This window comes from Nerophis lumbriciformis, linkage group LG26 (genome assembly GCF_033978685.3).
Source record: "Nerophis lumbriciformis linkage group LG26, RoL_Nlum_v2.1, whole genome shotgun sequence".
Lineage (NCBI taxonomy): Eukaryota > Metazoa > Chordata > Actinopteri > Syngnathiformes > Syngnathidae > Nerophis > Nerophis lumbriciformis.
This window is the reverse complement of record NC_084573.2, coordinates 12,842,411-12,854,772: the sequence shown is the minus strand read 5'-3', so window position 1 is coordinate 12,854,772 and position 12,362 is coordinate 12,842,411. Positions and strand designations below refer to the sequence as shown.

Sequence of the window (12,362 nt, the reverse complement as noted above, 5' to 3'; positions counted from 1 at the left end):
AATGGTCAGTCGTTTGTTCCGCACACTTTACCGACGAAAGCTATGCTACGACAGAGATGGCAAGAATGTGTGGATATCCTGCGACACTCAAAGCAGATGCATTACGGCAAGCAATGGCGGCAGTTTGTTCCCGCAGACGAGCGAGCTAAACCCACTGGATGTCTTGGCTCACACCGCTTCTACCGTCCCTTATGCCACCGAAGATGATCAAGAGAAGAATATCGACCCTAGCTTCCCTGGCCTGCTGACATCAACTCCAAAACTGGACAGATCAGCTTTCAGGAAAAGAGAGCGGATGAGGGTATGTCTACAGAATATATTAATTGATGAAAACTTTATTCATTACTCGCGGTTTTATGTAAATTATTATACATAAACTGTGTTTACCAATAATTTAGCTTAAAAACATTACAACACTTAAAAACAAACACATACCAATCGTTGGTTAGAAGGTGATCGCCGAATTCGTCCTCGCTTTCTCCCGTGTCGCTGGCTGTCGTGTCGTTTGTCGGTTTCGCTTGCATACGGTTCAAACCGATATGGCTCAATAGCTTCAGTTTCTTCTTCAATTTCGCTTAAGCCGCTGAAATCCGAGTCTGAATCCGAGCTAATGTCGCTATACCTTGCTGTTCTATCCGCCATGTTTGTTTGTATTGGCATCACTATGTGACGTCACAGGAAAATGGACGGGTGTATATAACGATGGTTAAAATCAGGCACTTTGAAGCTTTTTTTTTTTTTAGGGATATTGCGTGATGGGTAAAATTTTGAAAAAAACTTCGAAAAATAAAATAAGCCACTGGGAACTGATTTTCAATGGATTTAACCCTTCTGAAATTGTGATAATGTTCCCCTTTAATAATCAAATGTAAACAATCAAATGTAGATACTTTTCTTATGCCTTCTGATCTCTCTCTCTCTCTCTCTCTCTATGTCCACTACTTACTGTTCATATCCTACCAAGTCAGACCTACACTGTTTCAATATCCATTTCTCAAATCTAACCCCCCCCCCCCCATCCACACCCCGAATTGTAAATAATGTAAATAATTCAATGTATACACCCTGATGATTATCTTGTGTGATGACTGTATTATGATGATAGCATATATGATAGTATATATCTGTATCATGAATCAATTTAAGTGGACCTCGACTTAAACAAGTTGAAAAACTTATTCGGGTGTTACAATTTAGAGGTCAATTGTACGGAATATGTACTTCACTGTTCAACCTACTAATAAAAGTCTCAATCAATCAATCAATCAATCAATCAAAGTGTCCAGACTTTTGGCATGTACTGTACATGTGTGTGTTGCTGTAGCTTGTTTACAGTACTTCAGATGTAGTCATTTGTTCAACTTCTTTAAGAAAATCTACAGGTACCGTTTGTCAAGTCCCTTATTATTTAACTCTCTCACCTCCAGGTGTGCACAAACTACAGTCAAATCTACCTAAACAAGAGCTATAAATAAGTAATTGATATCAGTCTTCAGAGGCAGCAGGTTTAAAATGATTGTGCATCCCCAGAGAATATGCTATATTTTTGCTGGTTTACAGGTTTAAATACCCAGAATTCCACAGCTTCAAATGTGGGAAAGGGACAGGGTGTAGAATGTGATGAGGCTGGACAATTCGGCTGGTTATTTGGTCAGCATCACTCGTCATTAACAATGAATGGTGAGCGTGGTGGTGATGACACATTGGAAACACTTCTGACTGAGAGAGGGACGTGTGTGTGTAGGTGTGTGTGTGTGTCCATAGCTTCCTGTCACCGGTCTAAATCGTCTGCTTACCGTAAGCCCTCAGGACAAAAGCACTGAGGTCCAACACGCCGGTGCAAATGGCTGCTCAGCACCGTGTAAAAATCCATTCAGCGTCCGGCTCCATCGGACAGCAACTACCCGACACAGCAGGAATGTCACGTGCACCCCTGAACTTTGGTCTCTAATACTACAATGTACAAACCCCGTTTCCATATGAGTTGGGAAATTGTGTTAGATGTAAATATAAACAGAATACAATGATTTGCAAATCCTTTTCAACCCATATTCAATTGAATATCCTACAAAGACAACATATTTGATGTTCAAACTGATAAACTTTTTTTTTTTTTTGCAAATAATCATTAACTTTAGAATTTGATGCCAGCAACACGTGACAAAGAAGTTGGGAAAGGTGGCAATAAATACTGATAAAGTTGAAGAATGCTCATCAAACACTTATTTGGAACATCCCACAGGTGAACAGGCAAATTAGGAACAGGTGGGTGCCATGATTGGGTATAAAAGTAGCTTCTATGAAATGCTCAGTCATTCACAAACAAGGATGGGGCGAGGGTCACCCCTTTGTCAACAAATGCGTGAGCAAATTGTTGAACAGTTTAAGAAAAACCTTTCTCGACCAGCTATTGCAAGGAATTTAGGGATTTCACCATCTATGGTCTGTAATATCATCAAAGGGTTCAGAGAATCTGGAGAAATCACTGCACGTAAGCAGCTAAGCCCGTGACCTTCGATCCCTCAGGCTGTACTGCACCAACAAGCGACATCAGTGTGTAAAGGATATCACCACATGATCTCAGGAACACTTCAGAAACCCACTGTCAGTAACTATAGTTGGTCGCTACATCTGTAAGTGCAAGTTAAAACTCTCCTATGCAAGGCGAAAACCGTTTATCAACAACACCCAGAAACACCGTCGGCTTCGCTGGGCCTGAGCTCATCTAAGATGGACTGATACAAAATGGAAAAGTGTTCTGTGGTCTGACGAGTCCACATTTCAAATTGTTTTTGGAAACTGTGGACGTCGTGTCCTCCGGACCAAAGAGGAAAAGAACCATCCGGACTGTTATAGGCGCAAAGTTGAAAAGCCAGCATCTGTGATGGTATGGGGGTGTATTAGTGCCCAAGACATGGGTAACTTACACATCTGTGAAGGCGCCGTTAATGCTGAAAAGTACATACAGGTTTTGGAGCAACATATGTTGCCATCCAAGCAACGTTACCATGGACGCCCCTGCTTATTTCAGCAAGACAATGCCAAGCCACGTGTTACATCAACATGGCTTCATAGTAAAAGAGTGCGGGTACTAGACTGGCCTGCCTATAGTCCAGACCTGTCTCCTATTGAAAATGTGTGGCACATTATGAAGCCTAAAATACCACAACGGAGACCCCCGGACTGTTGAACAACTTAAGCTGTACATCAAGCAAGAATGGGAAAGAATTCCACCTGAAAAGCCTAAAAAATGTGTCTCCTCAATTCCCAAACGTTTACTGAGTGTTGTTAAAAGGAAAGGCCATGTAAAACAGTGGTGAACATGCCCTTTCCTTCTACTTTGGCACGTGTTCCAGCCATGAAATGCTGAGTTAATTATTTGCAAAAAAAAATAAAATGTATGAGTTTGAACATCAAATATCTTGTCTTTGTAGGGCATTCAATTGAATATGGGTTGAAAATGATTTGCAAATCATTGTATTCCGTTTATATTTACATCTAACACAATTTCCCAACTCATATGGAAACGGGGGTTGTATGGAATCTCTCTCCATTTTGTTTGTGTTCACTACTGTTTTATTTTAAGTACCGACATGCAGCTGATGTTATTAGGAGTGGGTCATTACGGTACCTTCCCAGCATCCACCAGCTCGCTGACCTCATCCAGGGCCGGCCCGTCTGGAGCGTAGAATCCCCAACGGTAGAAGACACCAGTTGATATAAGACTCTGTTAAAGTGAGCAACATGAGGACAAGTCAATTACAAGAGTGTACATAGCACTTCCATGGCAATCCAATTAAAGGTGTTTTGCAATTAAAGAGAAGGGAGTGCCTCTTTTTTTTTTAAGACAGCATTACTTCACTTAGGGATGTAAAACTCCCAACATTTTGAACGTACCATTTTGAATTAAACTCACCGAAATAATACGATTGATAACTGCACTTTGATAAACTCACGGATCGACTGGTGCCAGCTCGCTACCTTAAATGCTAACATGAAAACAAAAGACATTAACATATATCCCCTTTAAGAAACAACATACCCCAATCTAAACTTCTATGAACACTGAGCAACTAAGATATTAAATTGTGCACTGTGGAGGGGGGTGTGGCCTGCGGGCCTGCAGCGAGGTGGGGTGTGCGTAGATGGCCCACCTGGGCCTTGTTATTTAATCACCTGTCGCTCTGTATAAGCAGCAACCGGGAGGAGAGAGGTGGTTGGAGTGGGAGCCAGAGAAAGACACACGAACAGAGACACGCCGGACTGAAAAGTCCAAAAATATATTGCTGGAAAGCAATCCCTACATGTGTGCATGAGAATAAAAACGGTCTTTGTAACAATGAAACGAGCTCGCCTGGAGATGCTTGGTGGTCAGGAGGACCTACTGGAAGAGAGCTTCCACATGCACATTTGCTCTCTCAGAAAAGAGGGATGGCTCTATACTCAAACATATACAGTACAGGCTAAAAGTTTGGACAAACCTTCTCCTCATTCAATGAGTTTTCTTTATTTTCATGACTATTTACATTGTAGATTGTCACTGAAGGCATCAAAACTATGAATGAACACATGTGCAGTTATGTACTTAACAAAAAAGGTGAAATAACTGAAAACATATTTTATATTCTAGTTTCTTCAAAATAGCCACCCTTTACCGTAATAGCTGCTTTGCACACTCTTGGCATTCTCTCGATGAGCTTCAAGAGGTAGTCACCTGAAATGGTTTTCACTTCACAGGTGTGCTTGAAGCTCATCAACAGAATGCCAAGAGTATGCAAAGGGTGGCTATTTTGAAGAAACTAGAATATAAAACATGTTTTCAGTTGTTTCACCTATTTTGTGTTAAGTACATAACTGAAAACATGTTTTATATTCTAGTTTCTTCAAAATAGCCACCCTTTGCACACTCTTGGAATTCTCTTGATGAACAGCAATCAGAGCAAAGAGTGGCTATTTTGAAGAAACTAGAATATAAAATATGTTTTCAGTTATTTCACCTTTTGGCAACACTAAATGGTTCCTAGTGTGTGAATGTGAGTGTGAATGTTGTCTGTCTATCTGTGTTGGCCCTGCGATGACGTGGCGACTTGTCCAGGGTGTACCCCGCCTTCCGCCCGAATGCAGCTGAGATAGGCTCCAGCACCCCCCGTGACTCCGAAAGGGACAAGCGGTAGAAAATGGATGGATGGACATAACCCCACATGTGTTCATTCATAGTTTTGATGCCTTCAGTGACAATCTACAATGTAAATAGTCATGAAAATAAAGAAAACGCATTGAATGGCGTGTGTCCAAACTTTTGGCCTGTACTGTAGATGATTTTTATGGTGCGTTCAAGGACTGCTACACAGAGCAAGATGCCACAACGCCTGTCAGAAATAATAAATACTAAAACTTTTCATTTAAATATATCTTAAAATGCTACAGCGCAAGCCAATATTCAAAACAATAAAAGCTTAGTCATAAAAACAGATAAAATACTAAAACTCTAACTGTCAATAAAGCAGAAAAAACACAAAACAAGCAAAATATTGGGTTTTCTAACAATATGTCTATTTATTTTATTTATTTACACCGTGGTCAAAATGAATAAGTACTTTCTGAGCACATTCAACAATACCGTGACAATAATGATAACCGTGATATAAAATGTTCATATCATTACATCCCTACTCCACTACATGGCAATATTCCATATGGAGTCCCCCAAGGTTGACTATGTAATATAATACTATGGAATTATTTGTGTTTAGCAATATTTATACAGTTAATAGTCGAACAGAATCTTAAAGTGGAACATTATCACCAGACCTATGTAAGCGTCAATATATACCTTGATGTTGCAGAAAAAAGATCATATATTTTTTTAACCAATTTCCGAACTCTAAATGGGTGAATTTTGGCGAATTAAACACCTTTCTATTATTCGCTCTCGGAGCGATGACGTTGTGACGTCATATCGGGAAGCAATCCGCCATTTTCTCAAACACATTACAAACACCGAGTCAAATCAGCTCTGTTATTTTCCATTTTTTCGACTGTTTTCCGTACCTTGGAGACATCATGCCTCGTCGGTGTGTTGTCGGAGGGTGTAACAACACGAACAGGGACGGATTCAAGTTGCACCAGTGGCCCAAAGATGCGAAAGTGGCAAGAAATTGGACGTTTGTTCCGCACACTTTACCGACGAAAGCTATGCTACGACAGAGATGGCAAGAATGTGTGGATATCCTGCGACACTCAAAGCAGATGCATTTCCAACAATAAAGTCAAAGAAATCTGCCGCCAGACCCCCATTGAATCTGCCGGAGTGTGTGAGCAATTCAGGGACAAAGGACCTCGGTAGCACGGCAAGCAATGGCGGCAGTTTGTTCCCGCAGACGAGCGAGCTAAACCCCCTTGGCTCACACCGTCCCTTATGCCACCGAAGATGATCAAGAGAAGAATATCGACCCTAGCTTCCCTGGCCTGCTGACATCAACTCCAAAACTGGACAGATCAGCTTTCAGGAAAAGAGAGCGGATGAGGGTATGTCTACAGAATATATTAATTGATGAAAATTGGGCTGTCTGCACTCTCAAAGTGCATGTTGTTGCCAAATGTATTTCATATGCTGTAAACATAGTTCATAGTTGTGAGTTTCCTTTAATGCCAAACAAACACATACTAATCGTTGGTTAGAAGGCGATCGCCGAATTCGTCCTCGCTTTCTCCCGTGTCGCTGGCTGTCGTGTCGTTTTCGTCGGTTTCGCTTGCATACGGTTCAAACCGATATGGCTCAATAGCTTCAGTTTCTTCTTCAATTTCGTTTTCGCTACCTGCCTCCACACTACAACCATCCGTTTCAATACATGCGTAATCTGTTGAATCGCTTAAGCCGCTGAAATCCGAGTCTGAATCCGAGCTAGTGTTGCTATAGCTTCTGTTCTATGCGCCACGTTTGTTTGTGTTGGCATCACTATGTGACGTCACAGGAAAATGGACGGGTGTATATAACGATGGTTAAAATCAGGCACTTTGAAGCTTTTTTTAGGGATATTGCGTGATGGGTAAAATTTTGAAAAAAACTTCGTAAAATAAAATAAGCCACTGGGAACTGATTTTTAATGGTTTTAACCCTTCTGAAATTGTGATAGTGTTCCCCTTTAAAAATGTGTGCAAGCCATTTTAGTCAATGTTGCCAAGTATTTGAACACGAGAGGGCTCTGTTGAGCTATGATGTTGCTCTTTGGCTGTCCCTGTAAAGCTCTGAGGGCGGGACCGCTGAAACTGACAAAAGGGGCTTGGAGGCTTGGCAAGAAACACACAAACACTGGTATTTGTCGGGGATGGGGGTGGGAGACAGTTGGCGACTATCTGCAAAAAAACAGCAAATACCGCAGCTTCAGCAGCCGCCAACTCGGCTCACACTCGCTGCACCCGCCCACACCAAGGCCCCCCCGCCCACTTACCACACATACTTTTTTTTGTGACAATCAAAAGTGGACTCAGCACATAAAGCGGCTACTTTTAACCACGTCACGAATCATAGCTTGTGTGATTCGTGCTGACGTCACCTCTAAGGCCTTCGTGTGCAGGCTGGATCCGGCGTGAACGAGCCCATCCAGCAGGCCGAGGGAGTCCGTTTGGTTGAGTAAAGGAGTCACCAGGGTGACGTATTTAGCCCCAGACCAGGGCTTCAGCAGGCCCACCATCCACTCCTCTGTACAGCCACCCACGCCGTCCAAAACCAGGTCGAATCTGGTGATCATAAAATCACAATATAATCAGGAAAAACACCATGTTTTTGTATTCAAAGCAGGGTTCAGCAGCGTGGGCATTAAGTTGGTTAAAAAGCTGTGGGTGGGTGATTATATGATTGTGATTGTTGAACGCGATTATTTGTGCCTGTGAATGTGTGTTTGTGTACTTTTGCATGTCCACCGTCGCGCAAGTCAGTCACGTCGCGACGTAAGCGCGTGCCGCTTTCCCCTCACATCGCTGGAAGTGCAGCCAAGAAGAACAAAATAAAGAAATATGGCCAATACAAGCATAGAAGTTGAAACACAACATTTAAAAGTGGAAGTAACTTCAGTGGCAGACTTTTCAGTCTCACTGAATTAGGGATGATACTCGAAACCGATTTTCCCGGTTGTTCGATAAGAAAAGAACCGAGTCCTCGGACTCGAATCCCTTTTTGAGAACCGGTACCCGTTATCGAGACCACTATAGTAAAGAAAAAGAGTTGGTTCTTTATTCGAATCCCGTCCCGACCAGAAATGCCTCGTGGGACATCACAAGAAATGACGTCACGTAGCTCAGTCATTAGGCGCAGATAGCGAAAGCAGGAAAACAATGGACCGGAAAAAGCGCTCCAAGGTGTAATAAAGTTCAAAACAAAAGGTATAATCCAATGAATAACTTTACAGAGAGATTTGAGCAGGGTACAGACACATGACGAACACTTTTACGACCAACCGGAAACATAGCAACCAGGCTAGCAACGCACCTCCTTTACGGCAGCTGTCGCAACGTTCTTAAAGCAACCGCAGCACATACATATATATACACAACATACATCTCCCTTTTTTAACTTTTGTTTTTCTTTCCTTGTAAACAAAACAAAATCACACTGTATATGTGTTGTCTGTCTAATTATAAATAATGCAGACGAGGCGTGTTGGCTGAGTTCTTGACGTTTACTTTCACAGCGTGCTCATAACCTCATTCTTAGCTGCCGGCGTGGCGACATGCAACAACACTTTTCGGGGCTACCGCGCATGCTCGTCACTCCCGTTGCATGCTGGGTAGTGTAGTTGTTATATTCCCTAGCTCATAACATCACATCTTTCCCCCTATAAAGAAATAATGTTAACTCAATAAAGTGTATTTCTTTTTTTAGCTTTGTAACCACATTTGCAAACAACCTTTCTCTTCATAGAATTGTCTTTCAATAAAGAAATAAAGTGCAAAAATGTCAAAGCATCATAGCAAACAGTTATGTCAAATAGCAGCAGAAGTGCACTTTTTGGAGAGCTGTATTATTTTCGGTTTTGTGCCCAAGGGACTGATTTTATTTAACACTATATTATTATTTATACACTTGCAGTGATCACAGAGACAGGTTGTTTTTGTGTTACTGTATATATTTGTTTTTCTGAAAAATCCCACTTAATATACTTTGGGTAACAACAGTCAATATTTATTTATTTTATTTTATTTTTTTAGGGAGGTAACAGTCAATATTTATTTATTTATTAGATTTTATTTTTTTCTTATATAATAAAAGTGAGCTTTAGTTAAACCAAATATTGTGTGTTTTTTTTATATATACAACAACCTATCTGGACTTGATAAGAGAATCGATAAGGAATCGGTTTGATAAGACAAATCGATAATAGGCTCGAACTCGATAATTCCTTATCAAACATCATCCCTAAACTGAATCCTGCCCCGAATGCAGTCTCGCAGGCACGCACTAAACGTCTTTATCTCTTGGTACCCACTGGTGGAATAAACACATCTACTTAATTCAATCAGGAAATAATAAATGTTATATCTAAATACTTTTAAATCAGAGTTTTTCTTTATGTCTTTGCTCACTGCAAAAAGTCAGTGTTCAAAAACAAGAAAAAAAAAAAAAAAATAGTGGTATTTTATTTGAACTAAGCAAAATTATCTGCCAATAGAACAAGAAAATTTGGCTTGTCAAGACTTTCCAAAACAAGTAAAATTAGCTAACCTCTATGAACCAAAAAATACCTTAAAATAAGTATCTTCTTACTAATAACTTGTATGTATTATGAATATGTACTACTATATGATCACATATTTTCGATTGTTTCATTGAAAATAAAACAGCAAAGTCCATTTGGCTGTCATCTGTTTTAATATGAGACACAATTGTGTCAAAGTCATGATTTTTTTTTTTTTTACATACTTGAAATAAGAAATTATTACTTTAAAAAAGTAGTTTTATACTTGTGAGTGTTGATGACACAGCTTTGCAACAGTTGATATTCTAGTTTGTTTTACTCAATATAGGTCATAAAATCTCAGCAACAAGCTGTAATATCTTACTGAGATCATTTAGGACCAAAATCCTTAAAACAAGTAAAACATTCTAACATAAAATCTGTTTAGTGAGAAAAATTATCTTATCAGACAGAAAATAAGCAAATATCACCCTTAATTGAGATATTTAATCTTACTTAGATTTCAGTTTTTGCAGTGTTCTGATTAAACTCATCAGATGTACCGTATTTTTCGGAGAATAAGTCGCACCAGAGTATAAGTCGCACCTGCCGAAAATGCATAATAAAAAAGGAAAAAACATATAAGTCGCACTGGAGCCCGTCAAACTATGAAAAAAACTGCGACTTATAGTCCGAAAAATACGGTACTAAAAAACCTTAAAAAAATTGCAGACACTTTGTTCAAATTATTTTTGAACAAACACCTTGTTTTTTGACATTTTCGGAACTGATGGGGATCTCAAATACACAAATACAAGTAACAACAAGTAAGAAAAGTAGGTTTTGTATATTAAGATCCCAACTTAAGAGGTGTTTTGAGATAAGAAAAAAGAAAACGCCTTCAAAATAATATAAGAAAAGTCAAACATAATCGCCAATTATCTTTAAAAAAAACATTAAGCTCTGCTCAATTCTGACAAAAACTCAAAATAACAAAATGTGAAATAAAGTGCCCTGGTTTAAGAGGACATGTTTAAACGTCAGCATGAACATAATTGACCTTTAACAATTGTGTTTTTATAGGTAAACATTATTAAAGATATAAAGATGTCAGCCAGGTTCACCAACCTGCCAACTGCTTCGTGTTCTGAAAAATGACTTTTAAAATGCCATTAATTTTGGTTACTCGTTACTTTACCAAAAAATAAATTGATTTACTAACGGAATCACTCTTTATTAAATGTAATTACTAGAGAAACTAACGAGTGTGTTACTTATATAATAAACTTCAAATACAAAATGCAATTAAGCCAAGTTTCAGTGTGCATGTGCCTTTTTAAAAGGTGGTGCCAGTTGCCTAGTGACGTGACATCAGCAAGTCCGCTCAATAGTCTGGCTTTGAGCTGTTTTTAGCTTAGCAGGCCAATTTGTCGACTCCGACCGGAGCTCTTTTGAATTATTCACTGGTGTGTGTTACCTCTTGCTTAATAATTAGATTGATTGTGTTTCCATGGCTGTATGTTCTTGTCAACAAACGGGGTATTGTTTGGATGGCAAGTTTGTCTATCATTGATTTGTTGTTCAACATTCCCTCCGACCCTCGTCGTCTTTTACTGACCAGTTTCTTCAATTAAGATCTAGTTTCATCCTTGTTGAACATTAAAACCTAAAGGCTTAGTTGGCCACATTTATTTCCAAAATTGTGTACACTACTGAATTGGGGTCTTATGGCCCTTATGTGGATACTTATACTGCCATCTGGTGGTGTCAGAAGAGTATAACATGCAATGGAATTGGGGGGAAAAAAAGTGTAAAAATAAGAATTAGCATGTCACTAAACATGAAGTACACATTTGTTACTTATGGACTAAGTACATCATATCAAAAGATGATTCTTAGTTTGTATTCTAATTATGGTCCAATAAGCCCAAATAGCAAAGAGAAATAAAAAAAGCATGTAAACAAAGAGCTTGGGCCTTAAGAGGCTAAGTGTGTGAGCTCTGATCTCGTGTAATCAATCAATTGGTTAAGGTTTAACTTTATTTCAAACATGCTATACGGATGGGCGAAAATTTTACTCCAACGTTACCAAATTTGGATGGATTTATTTTAGGAGCAAAATGCGATAAAAGGGTTGAAATCCCTTTTTGCACATTTACATCAGGTATTTATTTTTTTATTTTTTTTAGGTCGCTGAGGGCCAGCATGGACGAATATAACAGACAAGCCATTGTAATGTCTGCTCGCGGAAAAACAAAAATCCTAATCTACGATTTGACTTCCTCGAATGGCCTTGACGCTCCAACAACAGGAGCAGGCTGTTCTGAAAACATCCCCGAAGACACCTCAATGATGGACGCTTTTGACCTCCCTCCCTCCCTCCTCAACGACACCTGGAGTCGAACTTTTGCTTGCATGCAGAACGGCCCCAGGCATTTGAACATGACCACTACATCAACACACCCAAGACAATGGGCATATACACCCACACACACACCCTCTCCCACCGCACGCCTTCACCACCGCTTGATTCCCCTTCGGGTTGATGGAGGGCTGGCAGCGCTTCATAGCAGCAGTCGACCTCCAGGGCCCCAACTCCCCCACCCTCTGTTGCGAGTTGTTGTGATTAAATGTAACATGTTTAAGTGTGCATGGCATGGAGGTTTTTTCCTACTCCAGACTAGGCCC

General features: G+C 39.9%; 1 protein-coding gene across 1 annotated transcript in view; it reads right to left on the bottom strand.

Moving 5' to 3' along the window:
* Nucleotides 1–12,362, bottom strand: part of LOC133623883 (reticulon-4-interacting protein 1 homolog, mitochondrial-like) — a 28,629-nt gene that overhangs the window by 3,346 nt on the left and 12,921 nt on the right. The window contains exons 7-8 of the mRNA XM_061987350.2: nucleotides 7,557–7,740; nucleotides 3,632–3,727 (exon numbers count right to left, since the gene is read on the bottom strand). Coding sequence (XP_061843334.1) covers nucleotides 3,632–3,727; nucleotides 7,557–7,740 — 280 coding nt within the window. The remainder of the gene's footprint in view (nucleotides 1–3,631; nucleotides 3,728–7,556; nucleotides 7,741–12,362) is intronic.